At 41.7% G+C, this 19731-nt stretch overlaps 1 protein-coding gene across 1 annotated transcript in view; it reads left to right on the top strand.

Annotated features, from left to right (window-relative positions):
- The window catches only part of CD8A (CD8 subunit alpha), a 95107-nt gene extending 78197 nt beyond the window's left edge, over window positions 1–16910 (top strand). The window contains exons 6-7 of the mRNA XM_078678676.1: window positions 6350–6392; window positions 15201–16910. Coding sequence (XP_078534802.1) covers window positions 6350–6392; window positions 15201–15252 — 95 coding nt within the window. The 3' untranslated portion in view covers window positions 15253–16910. The remainder of the gene's footprint in view (window positions 1–6349; window positions 6393–15200) is intronic.
- The last annotated feature ends 2821 nt before the right edge of the window (window positions 16911–19731 follow it).

Genomic DNA, 19731 nt, shown 5'->3' with positions numbered 1-19731 from the left:
ATTATGATCACACTAGCCATACCACCATCACTGAATCACTGCCCTGCAATATCACCCGTGGTGATATATACCCCTACATTTTTGAGGACAGGACTACACCACCTCCGCAATGTCTATGAGACTACTAACCGATGCGGCCTTCTGATCCCCGCATCCACGTCAGTAACTAGGTATTCATTTATATTCCTGAACCACTAGTTACCGCTATCATCTTTATTGAATCTAACCGCTCCACTTTTAGATTCAATATAGCACCTACATTTGTATCAGTAGTCCTCTGTGGCCTTCTATGCCACTTTATGATAGACAGTACATACTTTCTAGTAACTGTCCTTTAGTCCCACACCATTCTAAGATGGCCGCCCCATTAGAGGCATTTCTCCACCACCCTCAGGCGCCACGCTCGTGCGCTCTGACGCACTGAGGTGACGGGGTTCACGTGGGACACGCCCACCAGCGAGGCGTTTCTCTGCGGAGCCGCGGATCACAGCTTTAAAACCACGGCGTCTCCTCCGAGATGACACCAGCTGTTCCGCGCTACCGGCAGGAGCGCTTCGTGGTGTGGGTAGGTTTCCGCCCTGGCAGCTCTTCGTTTCAGGTAAGCTTGGGAACGTTATTATGCCCACCCGACTAGTGGGTTCGGTGATTTGCGGGTTTATTTACTAAAGGGAGATACTGGCCAACTCCCCCGGCGCGGCTCTGACACGCGGTCTCTGACACGCTGGGTGCCTCTGTTCGGGTTTGCCGTGCAATGGTCTGGGGGATTACCCGAGCTCCTGGAACTTTGTGATTACCATATGTACGGTCATTAATCCTCCTCATACTCCCATGTGGGGCCGGTGCTCCATCCAGCCTTGCTAGCGCTACCGGTGCAGAGCACGCATGCGTCAAGGGCTGACTCAAGGGCCCCAGAGGGGGACTGAATCAGGTCTTTGTGGGTGTTATATCCGCATTTCTCCGCCCCTGGTTTGGCCAGGCGGTCCTTCTACCACCGTGACCTTAAACTCGCTACCATGCGGTTTTTGAACATACCCGGTGGGGTCCCTGTATGTGCTTTTCTCTTACAGGTACTTTACCACTTGAACTGCCCCACGTGAACAGACTGCGGGGCCCTTTAGGGTTGTTCCTAGGGTAAGCACCTTTCTAGTCATCAATATAAATGTGATGTGGTACAAGTTTAGCCTCCGTCTTTTTTAACCTTTAACCTTCCTACTTCTGACTGAATGCATGGTCTTGGCAGTGTCAGCATGCGATCGCACTTTTTGATTAACCATTGTATGGTCGCACCATTGACCGATGTGCCCCATTTCTTGTGTGATTGATGTGCCACAGTGTATACCAATGCTAGATGGTGTATGGAGAATGTGTTTGGAACCTGGTTAATGAAGGGGTAATCATACTACTCGCTGAGATTACAACCCTTCCACTTGACTTTTCTAGGTTCCCCTCCAGAGCAAGACCTGCTGGCTTGCTCCCTGATTGACCCATTGAGGTTGTATTTAGAAACTTTATTTATTTTCATTTTTTCACTGTGTAGTACCCAACACTTGAGGTCCTGAAGAATTGCCACATTGGCATGAAACATGTCGACCTTCTTAGAGGGTTGAGCAAGTTCACTGTAGCCTTTACAGTCCCTTTCTCCCCTCCCACCCTTTTAAACTAGGGAGTCAGCCACCCCAAATAAAGTTCATTGTGGACTGACTTACCTTCTTTTAACCTCACCTTTTCACTCACGACTACACTTACACCAGACCCCTCACACTCACGCAAAAACTGGCGGGAACAAAAGATCTCCATCAAAGAGCGCCTACGGCGCCCGTCAGACATTGCAGCGCCAGTCTGACGAGGAGCAGGAGACCGATGATGAAGCATGACACCTAGGCTCCCGTCTGGGTGTGTGAGGTCCCCTAGTTCCAACAAGGGAACACCTCGTTCCCTGACTGACTGACACGTTCCCTTAGTTCCATACACCCCGTTTCTTCTCATCTTTTTCTAGTTTGGGGAACTAAGTATTAATTTGTTTATAAGAGTACCCAAAGAGCCTGACCCTGATGTTGAGGATGTTATGACCATATTCAGCATATGACCTACTCAGCATTGTTTTGTTGTTCCTTTTAAAAAAATGGTCGCCAGGGGAGTGAAATGTTAAATTATTTTCATAAGTAGCTTGTAAATGTTAGAAAACGTTTTCAATTTTAAAAGATGTAATTGTTGATGTCAGTAAAAGTATATTAGACAGAGAATCTTGCCCGAGAAAAACGAATTACCTAATTTAAGGTTTAGCCGTCAACATAGCAAACCGCTAGCCTGGTTGAGAAAATACTTGTGCCACACATGTGGTGAACAATTCACCATATTTTTAGATAACCAACTTTTCCACTGATGTGGGTGCCACTTTGGGAAACAAATGTTCACGGCATAACGCCCACCATGTCTTGTCAGCATAGAGGAACTACCATCACAAATATTGGTATTAGAAATTTACTCTATATTTGGTAGTGGAGCACTCCTAACTCTACTTCTATTCTAAGCTTACTATTCCTATAACCTTAGCATGCTACATTGGTAGGCATGATGTCAAGCAGGCCAAAACTAATCACAATCATAAATCAAGTACTAATACTTGTCCAATGTGCACTGTTGCAAAAATCATTTGTAATTCAATATTAGAGGAAAACATTTGTTTTTTGCAACAGTGCACAATGAACAAGTATTAGCACTTGATTTATGATTGTAATTAGATTTGCGCTCCAAGATGAGAAGAACACAATTTAGCTAACAACCTTTTTCACCCTTTCCCCCTACCTTCCTACTGTTTTAGGGTTTATGATTTTCAAGCTAATAGCCTCGACGCCAGCTTCAAAGGCCCTGTTGCTGAATACAAGTGCAGTGGTCAAACATTGCAATGTAATTGCTTGTTTAATTTAGAAACTTTCTCTTGATCTGCTTTAACTCACAGAAACATGGTTTTTGATAACTGTTGTTTCAGAGCTTGTATGAGAAGGATACAAGATCTTCCACCAGGCTGCATTGAGTAGGGTAGGAGCACCAGCTATCATATGGATCCATTGAATATCAACTTAGAGGAATCTCCACCAGATTTTGCAGTGGAGATGTCGAACATGGCAAGGAATGTCAGCATCAAAAACACCCCTTTGTCTTTGTTTTAGTGACTCTCCACTGACCACTCACCAGACTAAGAGAATTGTCAAACATTATGTGCCAAATCATTCAAACCATGTGATATTTTGCAAAGATCTAAATATGTGGCTTGGTGCCCCCTTGAAGGAGCCACATCCTTCCTAAAAGACCTACGATACAAACACCACTTATAGCGACTAGACTTAAATCCTAAAATCTACTAAATGAAACATTTTTATAGCATAACCTTTTTGATTTCTCAAGAGGGGACATCACCTATCGTCATCTTATAATGATTACAAAACCTTTGACATCTCATACATATTGTCATGCCATTTAAATCATAGATCTGCGCTGAACATTGTACACTGTACACCCAAATCCCATGTCAATGTAATCGTACTACGAATACGTCAGACACTATTCACATTTACCTGTCATTCCATACTATCATTCTATTTCACATGCGTTTATCCCAGATTTTAAACTACTCGTAGGGACCCCTTGAAACTTGCTGATGGGCTCCTACAGTATCATCCATGAACCTACGGTCCAATCGTTGGCCAACACTTAAGGCCCGGGCATCGCCTCACCTACAGACTCTGGCTGTGTCCCTCTTTGTCACAACCAAGCTCAAACCAATTAGAGACATTTCCTATCTGTTAGCATAGAGGTTCGAGGTTATATGTGACAGAGTATGTCTGGGATCTTTGCTGAGTTTTTGATTTATAGTTTTGCTAAGTGTGTGAAAGACCACTTCCAAGAACCGCTGTATATGTGGACCGGGCCATATCGTGTGTATAAAGTCCTTGACCTCTCCATGAGATCGAAGACATTCTGGGGAGTCTATTGTATCAAACTGCTACAACTTTTTGCATGTAATGTATTCTGGATATGGGGACTTAATCTAAGACACTTAATGAAACTTGGCCTTCTAACTTAACTTAAATTGCTGATACATATAATATAAACAAATGCAAATGAAATGAAAACTAGAAATGTTGGAATGTAAATATGTAAAACAAACCCATGTATAAATATGTTAAGAAAACCTTTCACTGTCAACCCAGCATCAAACAACAGACTACCAGATTGAGTCGACCACCGATCTTGTTTTCCTTTTTAGCCGAGCACCGCCCACAAAGTAAAAAGGAAGGAAGTTTGTAATCCATTAGAGAATCCTGAAAGATCTACTGTACCAGCCCACAGTAATGTATTCAAAGAAATCCTTCCAAAAAAATGAGTGGGACTTGGCTGGCGAGCTGAATCTTCCATACAGATTAAAACCCATGCACCAGGCTGTGGATCTAATCCACAGGATCCCATGAAGTCCTCAAATCACACAAAAAGACTTGACAAGATCCTCAGGAAAAAAGAACCATGCCCAGCCGTTGCATGCAGAAAAATTAGCTACTTTCTGGCCAGTTGTCTTGATTTCGCTGGCGCTACAGCTCACGAGTCCAGATCCACCACTCACGCCAAGCAGTGCACAGCAAAATATCACAATAATTTACTCATACAATCGGAATTGTCTGGGACATTCCACCATGACATTCAGCCTTTCTAATCCCTATGCCACCCCTCGCTCTGGTTAGTTGGGTAGACGTAAGCACAATCAATTCCATTGATTCTATACTTTCGAGGCAGCAGATGGGATCAAGCCTAATGGCTTTGCTTGATCAACACAAGCCTTCACTCCTCTAGCTACCTGGAAAACAACCAGGCAGACTTCTTAAATCCTACGGCACTAGCAGGTTCACCTCTGCTCTTTTTCAGTTGTCAAAGTTGCTCGTTGTCATAGGTTTTCAATTCCTAGAACAAAATAGTGGATTGCATCGCCTGTAATCCTTATCTCAGACATTATATGCTCTTCAAATATCATTCTCTGTTTCGCGGTTTCACCCTCCTCCAAGCATTTTGGCTGGTTTCCCCTCATTGTTTTTTCCCTTTTTCACTTGTTTGCCTCTTCCAATCTCTCCTTGGCTTGCAGCAAGCCCTCTTGTAAAAACTGCTTTGAATGGGCCATGTGACAGCACGTAGCATTCTATCGCTAAATCAAATAAATAAATGTAGGAGAAACAGTGAAACAGATAAATCAAATCAGTTTTAGGTTACTATATAGGGGTCTTTAAAGGTCTTTAGGAATAAAATAAGTTGTGAGTCCAAAACAGTAACAGAATGAGTGCTCGGAACACCAATTAATGTCAAGAAGAGACAATAAGCTGAAGTCGCTTAAAGAATCAAGGTGTCATTATTGATTGGCAGGAGTGAGGAGCAGGAATTCAGCCCCTCACAAAATACTTTGAGCACTTATGTCAATAGCCATGTTGCATGTCACTTGGACTACACTGTTTCATATAATACAGAACTAATGTTGGGCCTTCTGTACTAAGAATGCATGTGGTAAAACTGGTCACAATTTGCCTTGTCAACTTTTACCGATTTCATCCATATTTTTCTAACCGACCTCTGTGCTAATAGGTTGGTTAAAAAAATACCAAATTTTAGTGGTTCTCAATTCAACGCACCTCATGAATATTAACGAGGCAGGGCATAAATTGAGGCCCTTTCCATTCACTGCTATCATAGGGATGGTGGCCTGCTGAGTAGCAGACCATCAGATCTGTGATTGCTTTTAAATAAAGCTTTATATTATTTTAATGGTGCCCCTTTTTTAAATAAAAAAAAAAGAATGCATTTTAAAAAAATCTATTTTTTGGGGGGAATAAATTCTCCTAAAAATGTTTTTTAAACTTTCACAAAGTTGGGAGGGGTTTCTTGGGGATCCCTTCCCATTTGTAAATAGGATATTTGCCATTGTGATCTTTCAGAAAAATATGAATGTTTTGCAAGTAGATTTCTGTTGCAAAACATGTATACATTCTATAAATAATCGACATTTGGAAAAGGAGCCTAAAACGCCCTTTCCAAATAACAATTCGGTATGGTATCTTAAACGCACCCCTTCCAGATAACAATTTAGTATGAAGTCCTAAACCCATTTAACAAATTCAGAAAATGTTTTCTGGGCCAATCTGGGCTTAGTACATTTGAAAAAGGACTTTAGCATTCGCAAACCCTCTGTTTTTCCGAGTCAGAGGGTTTGCAAACGCTATAACCCTGTGTACATTTGGCCCTTTGTAAGCCCTGTTTGCATAATATTTAATTCTGTAACTCACTGGATTTTTTTCTTTTGATTTTCATTTAGTTTTAATAAGAAGAAAACGGTGCAAACATCACAATGCAAAGAGGTCAGTATACAATACTTTTTCCTCTTTTTTTTATTACGAGGTTATATAAGATGGCCGGGTGCTGTGGATAATTTTGATTATATTTTTTCTTTACCCATTACATTTTGAAATAGCTATTGGGGAAACAACCCCTTATGTACAGGCTCATTATGTGAAGTTTGTTTTTTATTTAAAGAGGATCTACTACCCACCAGACACAAATGCAGCCAATACACTTATATGGCCTTTTATGCTAAATCTTGTACAAGACAAGGTCAGCAAAATTACTCAATAAGTGTGGACTTAAGTAATCCACCAACTTTGCATATTTTATTTACCAATTATGCTGGAGTTAGAAATAAGGTACCCAGTTGAATACATCAATCAAATTCATCTGTCAACAAGCTCCCCATATATCTCAAAGAAGCCCTTTTGAAGGTTTCTCAAGATAGGGGCAGTGCTTGAAAATTTTGACCGAAGAAGAAAGACACTTTTCAAGGACAATAAACGGTGCAAGGATGTTGGGTGCTTTATTCATAATAATATTCAACCCCTAGAGCACTCCCCACGTTATGTTATATTAATTTGTATAGCGCACTAATCACTCAAGAGCAGCCACGGCCGGTAGTAGGTGTAACTGCAGGGCGGTGACGTGGGGAGGGGGAGGGGCAGGGTGGGAGGTAGTAATGTATGGATTACGGACATTAACAGGTAAGTAAACATATAAATAAATAAAACGAATTTCGTTGCGTGCACTGCATCACCAAATGCGATGCAGTGCGCGCATGAAAATTAGTTTTATTTATTTACATGTTTACTTACCTGTAAAAGTCCGTAATCCATACATTACTACCCCCCCCCCCACCCTGCCCCTCCCCCTCCCCACATCACCGCCCTGCAGTTACACCTACTACCGGCTGCGGCTGCTCAAGAGTGTATCCAGGCGCTTGGGCAAGTTTGTGGTCCCAAAGGTAGAGCCAGGTCTTCAGATTTTCGCTGAACTCAACAAGTGAGGAGGAGGCTCTGATGTGTTGTGGGAGGTTGTTCCATGCGATGGAGGAGAATGAGCAACCTCCAGTGTTGCCCTTGCAGATGTGGGGAATGTGTGCAAATGAGAGTGAGGCAGAGCATAGATGTCTGGTGGGTTGGTGAAAGTGTATGCAGCTGTTCAGGTATTCTGGTCCAGTGTTGTGTAGGGCTTAGTATGTGTGCTTGACTACTAACAAACTGTAACAAAACACTAGGTCTGACGTAATGATGCTGCCTTTTAGAAGCACTGGCTCTGCAAAGGACATACCTCTAAATTTTGCCTTGAAAATGTGGAGTGTTTGAATATTTTACATGATGTGCTGTGAAAATTGTCTTATAGCCAACCTGAAATGATGGATCATTCAGGTGGTACTAGTAAGTTAATGGTCATTCCTTAAGAGAAATGAGCACACAGGAAGCAAGGGAGTAAAACCAGTAAATGACGAAGAAAGGAATCGAAACAGTGTGCACCTAAATCTGTTCCACATAGCATAAACGGCATTACAACAACCCCCAAAATTCCACTTGAAAGAGACATCAACACATCACCCTCTTTTTAAACAATGATTTCAAAATAAAGGCCAAAACAGAATTCCAATCGCAAACAACAAATTTCAGCAGTATATATCTAACAGAAATGGCGTACATGGACAACATATTTATTAATATTAACAAAAACATCTACATGCTCCCAGTCAACCTTCTTTTGAAATGTTATCCAAGCTTTCTGTGTGGATTATCATCTTTTACAAAATATTGATGACGTAATTTTGCACTATAACAACATTGGTTAGTCCTGATGGTGTGTTCCGCTCTTGTCAGTTACCTTTTTTGATTGACGTTTTGGTATATGTTTTTCAAAGCTTTCTGCACAATCTGCTTAAATATGTTGCTAGAGATGTTACCTTTTAAGATGATATTTAGAATTTAGTAAAAGACGCATGGGAACAAGAAGTAATCATAGCCAAGGTGTCTTAGAAGTAAGATAAACCGCAATAAGGACGGAGAAATATGAATTTCACAATGTGATATGAATGCAGTGCTTGATTTGCCAAAAATAAGCGTCAGGGTCCTCGCTAGGAGGCCACATCTGCTTGAACCACCCATTTATGCTGCTAGCTCTGCCAATTACAGTAAAAATACAACTGCTTGTACAGCTTTGGGCCCCGAAATTCTGACTATCCCCGGCCCCAAAGCTATACAGATCTCTGTGGCGGCAGTTATTAGTCAGTTTTAATGTAAATTAAATCAATAAACAATTATTTTTGTGCTTATCTCTAAATTAGGCAAGGAGCGCCACCATGTGGCAGACCGTCATATGTGTCCATTTTGACAACTAAATGCTGTGCCGAGCATCGGAAACCACCCACTCAAATTAAGCACTGTTTAAATGTAACATCACTGTGGGAAAGGTAGATTCTTATCAGAACGCAATTGTAATATTATCTCATACACTAACGATACTATGTTACATTTCTAAAATATTTTGCCACAAAGGCGGGATGTGTTACGTCTTTGCTCTAACAAGCCTGATCCAGTAACACCTATGTCCACTTTTCATGGATTGATCATATGCTGATAACAAGTATACATCAGTGTCCCCTGTTCTGACTGCCGTTAAGGATCATAAACAGTCGCTGCTGAGGGTACAGTCCTAGATGCCACAGTTTAACAGCTCCAAAAAACAGTTCCTTATGTTTGGAGGAAGTGGTAATTCCGCTCTGAGAACCCGAAAACGACCCAACAATTATGGCAAGGTCAGACTGTCCATAACTGACATTAGGCATTTACCCTATCTAGTGGGTGCACTGAACGCTAGTGTTTAAAATGCCTGGGGCAGTTGTCACTCTCGTTAGCTCAGAGGTCTTCAATCTGTGGGGGGCGACCCCCAGGGGGGCCGTGGAGGCATGGGAAGGGGGTCGTGCTTTTCACTTGCTAAAAGAAAACGTTCCAGACGGTCACTTGTAGTTAAAATGCTTTCCCTTGGGTGTTATTCAGGGACTCTCCTGTGCTGGGAAGGCGAAGACACGCCTTTCTACCAGTGTGTTTCTGGAATGAAAGAAATTCAAATGTACACAACTAGTTAATCTGCAATTGTAAAGGATTTAATGATTAACTCGTGGTTCATATTTGCATTTCTTTCAGGCTAGCAGCACACTGGCAGAAAGGTGTATTTAGCTGTTTGCCTGGCTTTGATTTCTCAAGACAGGAGACTGCTGTTGCAGTTAATTGATCAAATCACTTGAAGCTTTTTCAGAGCTAGTGCACAGAGTTTACTGAGCTGTGAAGTGCTTGCTTTTAATTGTTATTGTATTTACATAGCCCTTACTATTCCTGAGATTGTGACAGTTATGTAAAAAAATTGCATTACATAGGGTCTGGATATCAGTCACGGCTCGCATGACTCGCAGGTAGGAAGGCGGGTGGGAGGAGGCGCATGGGGGTTCGCATGGGGGGGATTAAAAAAAAACGTACCTAGCTGGGTCCCACACAGCCTCCGCTCCTGGCTGGGTCCGGCGTTTTCCTGCTGCTTTCCTGCTCTCCTGCCTCCAGCAGGAACAGGATGCAGGCAGCGTCCCTTCCCTCAGCCAATCACAAAACTGCAATGGTAGCGTTGTGATTGGTAGGGACAGCGCCCAGTCGGGCCACTATGGAGAGGCCATTTTCTCTATGTAGCTGCATGCAGCCTACATAGAGAAAATGTAGAATGCGCATGACTGGTTTGGTCGGCCCCAGAGGGCCGACCAAACAGTCAGGGCCCACAGCATTGGGCAAGCCACTCCTCCCCGACCTGCACACCCACCCGCCCCCAACCAGCCATACCCTTCTGCTTTCTCGCATTTATAGGACTTGCCTGCATAAGCATGCGCATGCGCTCTTGCTTGTGAGACTTTTGTGTTAGGGTTAGAACCCACCCATTGCTTACCATTCATTTGCATAATTGCCACTCTTCTTTGCTGCCTTCTAATTGGGCAGCGCTTTCAATACGTCAGTTCCTTTTCTTTCCTTTGTGCGCTGACCAAGCACAGATTCGAGAGATTGGTGTCCCTCCGCTGCCATAATTGCACTGAGAACCCCAAAACAACCCAACAATTATGGCAAGGTCAGATTGTCCATAATGTACATTAGGCATTTCCCCAAGCTAGCTGGTGCACTGAACGCTGGTGTTTAAAATGTCTGGGGCAGTTGTCACTCTCTTTAGCCTCTACTCCACTCAGTGGCAGCCAGTGCTGCAGGGGCCAGTGCTTAATTTGAGCAGTGATTTCCTTTGCTCGGCACCGGCACTTAATTGTAAACTCCAGCTCTTATGACAGCTGCCACATGGTGGCCCTTTTTGTATAGTTTAGAGATGAACAGAACAACAGGTGTTTATAAATTCAATATACATTAAAAACAACTAATACCTGCCGCCCAAGCCATTTGTATAGCTTTGGCGGCCTTGAAAAGTCTGAATTGTCAAACTTGTAGCTGTGTGATGGTTAGTAGTTGTGTAGGTACTCTCATTGGCAGCGCTGACAGTGGCCGTTGATAGTGCCAGCTGCAATGACCTCTTGATGAGGGGCCGGACACTTATTTTTTTTTTCTTCTCAATATTAAGCACTGGCTGTCCCTCCTTATTTCCTTATGAGTGTGAGGGTCTGAAGCTGAGCAGGACACAGCTTAATACCCACAGATTAACCGCAGGCAAAAATAAAAAAACAAAGTGGGAGTGTCACACATGCAGTAAGATTGAACGGCGCAGGGTTTGAATTGCCCGCGCACTGTCAAGAACACTGTACATGTGCTGTCAGCCTGTAAATGACGGCCATGAACTGAGCAGATCAATCCTAGTAACACTGGAAGATGATGCAAGTCAAACGGTGCAGTGCAAAACAATGCTAATATTTCATTGCTGGAAACTAGACTTGCCACTTAGGGGACTGCCTCACTTTTGTCTACTGTGGCTGAGCACCTTGATCTGCCGGTGTTCATAGAAAAATAACACCAGGATTGTGTGACTCGTTGGAAATTCTAAGATTTTCCCAAGGCAGGTACACACATGTAAATACTTTAGAAACGAGTCACAGCACCAGCAGAATTTGCTCCATTTTTAGGTCTCGCCTGCATAAGCATGCACTAGTGCATGCTATCTTGCTTCGAGACTCTTGTGTTGGGGTTACCATTTCCTTGCATCATTGCCACTCTTCTTTGCTGCCTTCTAATTGGCCAGCGCTTTCAATACATCACTTTCTTTTCTTTCTGTTGTGCGCTGACCAAGCACAGATTAGAAAGATTAGTGTTCCACCGCTGGCCGTAATCTGCTCGTGCTGTGGCTCACGTACTATTTGTTCTGAAAAAAAGAGCTATGATGCAGTCAACGCTGACCGCATCGTAGCGTTTCCATTTTTGATTACCTTCCCCTCACCCTGTCTCTGTTTCTTCTTCCTGTTGATGGGATCTCTGCCCTACAAACAACCTTCTTCTTTGGTCGATCAATCTTGTCATAGCTTAAGAGGTAAAATGGAGTTAGTCATCGATTTACAATATCAATTAACAGTGTAACGCCTTTGGCCATACAAAAAAGCTAGGACTACTAAAGAAGGCTAATTTGATTTATTACAGACCTACAAACAAACTAACAAAAATGAGACTCAGGTGCAGGTTATAAAAGTATAAAACCGCCAAAATAAGCTTGAATCTCCTAAGGAAATTCAGTTTAAACAAAATGAAGCATACTAGAAATGTGATCCCTGTGATGCAAAAGATAAGGAATTAAAATGTGTAAGTTAAATTGTAACTTTCGCTCCTCCTGCCTAGTCATGAGTAACTTTGAGATCTATATATTATTCGATCCCTATTCTAAATTTGGAAACCCTAATTAATCAAGGAAGCAAAGAAAGGTGTCAGCATAATGGAGACAAGTACTCCACTCGAAAAGAGTGTAAAGCAGAAAGCCACACTCAAAGATGTAGCAATGAGGTCTGTACCTCTAGAAAATCTAAAGGAGTCTGCTGATGGCCCTAACTACACAATGCCTATTAACACACAAAGTACTCAAGGTAACCAACAGCATCATCTTCCAGTACATTTCCATTTTCTCTGGTAGAAATAGGCAACATTTCGCTTTTCTCCCACTCTTCGGTGGGATACATTCGATCGACCCTGAGCATCCTGTCTCCACCATGAGAACTTGTCTCCAACAACTTAGCACGTCTACTTCTTGCCAAAGGTTTCCTCCCATACCTTACTATTGCTACAAATAAACAATGCCCTTTCAATGACTAATGAAGGCTTGCATCTGCACCTGCAGAGGAAAGAAAATATGCAAACAAGCAGCTTTCACTTTGAAGGTTAAACATTGAAATCCTAAACGTTTAAGGCCTTTGGCCATGCTAACTTAGTAAAATAATCAATGTGCACCTGACATTTGAATATATGCGCCTGTGTGGTCACAATATTAACGACAATATGAATAAATCATGGTTACGGAAATATTACAGGTGAATTAGGGTGACAATAAAACATTCGGGTAACTATAAGTGAGAACTACAATTTAAAGTAAAATCATTCAGCATCAATATACACATGGAACGTTTCAGAAATATAATTGAAGCTCCATTGCTTAAGACTTGTTGATAAACCAAAGGAGTATGTGAAGTGCTATTTGCACATTAGTTTGCATAACTTGTGACATACACACTGGTGGAGCCAAAATTAACCTCCACAGTCAACTCACCCTCCCATCCCTGTTCCTTCTCCCCCTCCCACCCAGGCCTCTGGTGGATATTAAGACGGGGTATCGATATCCACCCCCACCCAGGCGAGACCTATTGGCTTAGCCAATGCTTGTTAAATGTGATTAAAGGAAAAAAATATCTGTTGGTCCAAGGGATTCACCATAGCGTAAAATGTGTCAGATGTTGAAGAAAGACATTGTGAATTGTAGTATGCCTAGATCTGCATAATCATTAAAGGAAAAAACATGTCTATATAAGTAGGTATGTTTGATTTTTACTTGTGACTGCACTACAGTAACATTCTGCATTTATTTCTACTGACATGAGGGTTAATCATTTATTTGCAGAAAAAAATGGCTGTTACGCGAGTATAAGCTTGCTTTTCCATGCAATAGCATTAAAGTGACATTGTAAATTTTTACAGATATAAGGATTATTCAGTTATTTAGCAGTAATGCCACAGACAGATTGATTTACGTTAGTTTGCCTAAGCACTTCTCCATAACTATGAGGTTGAATGACACAGTGACTGGGAAGGTCACTGTGGGGGAGATTTACTAATTTTTCATGCAAGTACATCGAGATTATATCACAAGCTGTGGGTGTTTGCACTGATCTTCCCAAGACACATTCCAGCAATGCCTCCTTAATGCAAACGAGCATATAATGCTTTTTGTGTTAGAAAGTAAATACCAATATTTTTCACTGCATCGCTTTGCAACAGCACAGTTAAGGAATACGAATGGCTGAGATGCTTTGCAGCCAGAATATTCTATGTCTGGAGACTAGAGGCCCCCCTGGGACCAGCTGCAAAGGATGATAGAGTCACAAACGGATTACACCATACTCCTCTTTGCTTGAACAGTCCTTCCAGACTATGACCAGAAAGTTTGCATTGCTGCAGGACAGTTTTCTACTGATCGATCAGTCCAAAACTAACATTTGCAATGACCTGCCCACACACAAAGAAGATATTGTCAGTGAATGATCAATACTAAAAAATATTTTTTGCAGTGATTGTTACAAATATTGGTTCAAAATTACATTGCATCGGTACAATATTACATAATATGATCCAGTGAGCCATGCCTCTCCACTAAAACATCCCTTAGATTAATCTTGTCCCCCTCACTGTTCCAGTCCTGGTGTTATATTCCTTAACTTCCAAATCCCTGATGCCATGCATTGATTTTAGCAAATTATGATTCCTGTGCAAAAAACAATTATCTAGCTTGCTACTTGCTTCCAATTCATATAATTAAAAATAACTCTATTTTCTTCCGGTTCTGAAGCTTCCCACTCCCAATGAATACCATAGGTGTCGAAGTAGCCTGATGTAAGGAAATCCCAGATTTGAAGTTATGGGGCTATTTCTGTACTCTGTCTATTACAAGCTCTCCATAGCAATCGTGCAGTTACTGAGTAGTGTAAAAACAGGCGCCACTCTTTCTCGACCGGTGCTCTCATAGCCCCCTATGCTCAACCACAAATTCTCTGGACTGACCTCTGATGTCCAGAATGGGGGCGTGATGGTCATCCATGGCCCCCAGAATGAGAGTGAGGTGGAGAGAGAATTATGCAGGGTAGGAAAAGAGAAGGCAGTGAAGGGAGCAAACGCAAAGAGTTGGGATAGAGAATGGGGAGTAAGTCTCAGGGAAAAGCAGAAGAGATATATCCTTCGGGTAGAGAAGAAAGGAGGAGAGCGAGCCAAGGTTTAGTGATATGATGGTTAATGAATGGAAGAGGAGAGGAATCACGAGAAAGGATAAGAGATCATAAAAAATGAGGAAAGGAGATTCGAAAAAGGCAGTTTATCATGCAAAACGTGCTGTAAAATGCACCTATTTAAAAAATATTATATATATATATATATATATAAATTATTTGGGTCGCTACCCCGAAAACAAGCCTTGCAGTGGTCAGGCTTCCTCGTCTTAGTATAGGGGTTGCTATGGCAAATTTCCAGGACATCTTGTGTTTCCTATTGTGACCTGGCCACCGATCAATTCTACATGGACCGCATGATTTATTGATTGTGTTTCTGATCATAGTACATCATGCACTCCTCTGTTCTGTATTTTAGGCTTATAATTGAGAACAACGCGCGGCCCAACGTCCCCAACAGATATGTGTGATATTCATGATGACAGCAGGCGACAGAGATGGCCGACAGCAGGAGACCTTCTGCAAAGAAGGAACAAAGAAGACATCCAATATTCTTCAAGGACAGCCGCAAAGTCTTTAAGCTTCAATATTCCACCAATTGTAAACCTCATTGCAGCTGTATAATGTGCATGTACATATTTATGTGATGTGAGTTGGGTATTCCGTTTCGTTATCTGATTACAAACCACATGACATTAGGTAATTACATCAAACCCATGAAACAAAGATGCTGATGCGCGTAATGCCATTCATAGGAATACTGAGAGGGGAACAAAACAAATCCCTGAGAATGCATCCGCCACTGCTGGTACAGACTCTGCTCATTTGACATCTTGGCGAAGAGGAGAGGAGGGGATCATAGCAAATCTTTCAAAATGGGATGAGACACAGTAAAGCAAAGTTCTAAACTTCAAACAAAGCCAGTCTTTGCACGCGTGATACCTGGAAGGAGCACACGACATCTTCTCAGTAAGGATTACACAGTCGTTTTGGATTCACAACCTTAAAATTACATAATTTAAACCAGAATTGATCAACATAATTCCAGGAGGGCCAGATCTATAGCAGATTTTCTTGACATCCATGAAAGTAGAACTCACGGTTTATCTTAAATGGAACATACATGTATTGTCAATGATTAGCCTGAACACCTGCCATGAATTCGACCACAGTTTAAACGATGAAACGAGTGTATGAGAAAAAACCTATGCTTGTCTCCTCACCACATTAGGATAAATCAGAGGAATGAACTCTGTGAAAATCCCAATTTAGGTAGAGATTGTTCACAGCACACCAATATTCACTCTGCATCCCTCTAAATTGTAGGAGGAAATATGTTTTCGAGCTCAGAGTCGGAGATCTATGTATCAGTAGAGTATTACCCATACTTAGCCAGAAAGGTACAGTAAACAATTCAGGAAAACAATTTTCAGTGTAAGTACTGGCAAAATACCTCCCATGCCTGCCAAGAAGACAGAAACTTGACACGTGTTTTGTTCTTGTTGGAGTTTATCAAGACCAATTACCTTTGAATAGCTTTTACCTCAAGTTAATATTCAGCATTTGAATATGCGAAATACTAGTCATGTCATTGAAAAACGACTCTGTTTAGTAAATACTAGTCAAAGAAACATATTTTTAGCTTCAAGACTGGTCAAATGCAAGCCAAACCTTCTTGGCCAGATCAACCCCTGACACGTCTTTCCATCTCAGTGGATAAAGCCGAGGAGCATAAACCAACAACTCATAGCACAGGGCACTACGTAAAGCACACAAAATAAGGTGGAAATTGTGCACAATAAGTAATACATAATCCACTGACAGATGAGACTCAAGCAGAACACAGACATGTCAGCAGGCAATTAGGGTGTATTTGAAAGATTATAGATATTTTTTATTAGGAAAATGACCCATCTTAGTTTGGCGCAACACAGAGCTCCTTCATTTGTGTTGCACAACACAACTTATATTAGAAAACCCAATTCCCCATTGCCTTGCTGATTTTTGCCATTGTTTTCCTGTTTTCAGCTCCAAGTTTTTTTGTTTTTCTTTAAATGTTCTTTTGTTTTTTGTTTAATGCTCTTCTGGCTTTTTTGTGTGGTGTGAGGCAAATAAATTGTAAACACAGTGTTTCTTCTCTGGCCGGTCATTCAAAGTTTGACTTTACGTAAGTGAATTTTATTAACACTGCATATAAACTGTAGTCCTAAAATGGCATTGGATAGTCATGTTCAGGGTTATCTTGATATGTAAATGCCAAATAATATCTAAATGTATGTACAGGGGGTTAGTGTTTGACATTGTTCAACATTCCATCCATCACTTATTCTTTTTGCATTTGTCACCCCCAAGTGGGACGGGGATGCCCGGACATGGGTCCCGTGCTCGCCACTATCTTGGCTGATATGAATTGATACCCCGAAAGCGGTCCTAGGATGCTTGTTTCCGGTCCAGGAAGGTTCTAATCTAGCAGTTCAGATTGGACTCTTCCCACGGGGGCTGGGTCCAGACTGATTTGCATAAGGCTGCGTCCCAACTGGGAAGTTGTGGTGAACAAAAATCCCAGATCTCTGTACTGTGGGCGAGTGTTTTTTTTTTTGTTCAGCATTCCATTCACCAATTGTTCTTTTTGCATTGCTTTCCAAGCCAGCTGTCTAAGACCACTGGTTTTGAGAGGTGGCAGTAGCACGTTACCCGGCTAAACCAACATGCACACTTCAAACAGAAGTGGCCACTCCTTACCGCTGCCAATAAGCAGCAGTGACGCACTGTCCCAGCCCCACCATCACGATCCGTTTGCTGGCAGAGAGTAAACAATAAAATGGTAATAAAATGATTTTATCACCATTTTATTTTTCACACTGTCAGCACAGCAGTGTGTGGGGGGGCGACGCTCCTCGCCCTATGAAAGAACCGCCACTGCTGTAAATTCTTATTCCAAACGTAATGCTTTGATCAATAATCCTTTTCTCATGGATGGTGCCCCTTTCTAAAATGTCCATAAACACCTTTTATACCATTCACCGGCCCAAAAATGTGCATTCAGCTCCGTATAATAAGATAGAAGACATTTTGACTCTTAAATTTATTCAATTGTGTCCAATCTTTATTTACTCATATTGGTAAAAACACCATAAATTCCCGTAGTATAAGACATTATTTTGGTTATTTTTTCCCGACATGCAGTACCTATGAAAGGTTGCAACTAAAATGCATCACCAAGTAACATCTTTTTGCATTTTCTAAAATGATACCATTTAGATGCCATTTATGTTTTATAACTGCATTTCATCTTCCAAATGCCATCGTTTTAATATTTTTGCATATTAATTACAAGCTTAAGTGTTTTAAAAAACAGATATCCTTAAGCTGATGCGTTTCTACATCTTAGTAGCATCCAGTCATCTTTGTCAAAGGCGTAGCTCAAGTCAATGAAAGCAGCATGCGCTCTGGGACTTCTGGATGCCATATTTGTCCACCGTTACAGACAATGTCAAGGATATATCCATCATAGGTACCTCCTTCCTACATCCTGATTGCTTGCCTGTAAATTACAGTGGTTGAGCGATCAGAATACAGTTGTAATAGTAGATGTTAAGCAATTAAGCAAATACCTCACCAACACTGTCCAGTAAAGCAACAAGTCGACAGCTACTGGGAGCATTGATAGAAGTTGTTTTCATAAACCAGTTTTGATAGGCTTATTTTCCACAAAGGTTAAATAACCAAAATGTTCAATAAATATTCAAACAGATGTTTAACAACTGCGCCTATAATGTCTGGTTCATCAGTGTAGTAGGTACTTGATCGAGAAGATTTTAATTAGACAATCATATTAGTAATGATTTGCTCATGCACAGCAAAACCAACATTTTCAACTGGATTAAATGATATCATATGATCTACTAGGTCACCTAAGATAGTACTCTGATTTCCATATCGTGTTTTTACATAATTTATCTAGAGGTCTGAACTTTAAAGGAAAAACAACTGTATTTTGAGGGTCAAGGGGATAATATTTACCGACCTCTCTAGTCAAAACCCCACTAAGAACGTGAATAACAAGAAAAAAACTAGGAGGTCTTTAGAGTGAAGGAAAGAGACCACAATCAAATGACCAACACTTCTATCACAACTAACGGTGAGGGTCCATCAGTAATGAAAGAGTCCTATCAGCCCACCCATTTGGCGGAACCTCGTCATCTAGGACCTTATCAGCAGGTGTTCATCTGGCCAAGCTCAATTGTGTTTGCTCGGTGCCAACAGTTCCCATGCTGAAAGAAGATGAGTCCTCACTGCGAGTGGTACTGATAGGGTGCAGTGCTCAAGAAAAAAGTGCATAATTAAAATGGCGGTCAAGGTAGAAAAAATTATTTATTGGTATCTCCCTGGACGCCAGGTTAAAAAGATGTGGCAACAGTGTGACAATATCACTGTCAAGGAAGCATCTAGAAATAGGCCAACATGTTTCTGCCTTTCATGTATCGTTTTACAGGCATTCGTCAGGGCCAAGCTGTAAAATAGGCTACTGCAACATCTAATAAATTCTCATTGTGGAAAATTTAAAGAAAACAAAACAAGCTATAGAGCATGGTTGGGATGGTAAGTTTAGTCATGTGGCTAGGTCTGCCACCCTACCGTCTCAGGTCAGGCAACCATGCAGAGTACATTCCTTTCCCAACAATGTGTTGGAGTCAAGCCTCACCTCACCCGGCAACGGCTCGGATAGAGAGGCCCCGCTCTGTCCGTCGGTACCTCGGTGTGAGTCCAGAACCGAAGGGGAGGCTTCCTTGACAGTGATATTGTCACACTGTTGCCACATCTTTTTAACCTGGCAACAAGGATGAAGTGGAAGCATTCATCTCCGCCATATGGCCGGGTTCAGCTTGGTTCTGCCCTCTGCATCATGCCCTGGAAGAACACCTCCCACTGTCCCCCTATTCACTGAG

Source organism: Lissotriton helveticus, chromosome 2_2 (assembly GCF_964261635.1).
Source record: "Lissotriton helveticus chromosome 2_2, aLisHel1.1, whole genome shotgun sequence".
In the NCBI taxonomy this organism is placed as follows: Eukaryota; Metazoa; Chordata; class Amphibia; order Caudata; family Salamandridae; genus Lissotriton; species Lissotriton helveticus.
This window is presented reverse-complemented; position numbering and strand designations above follow the sequence as displayed.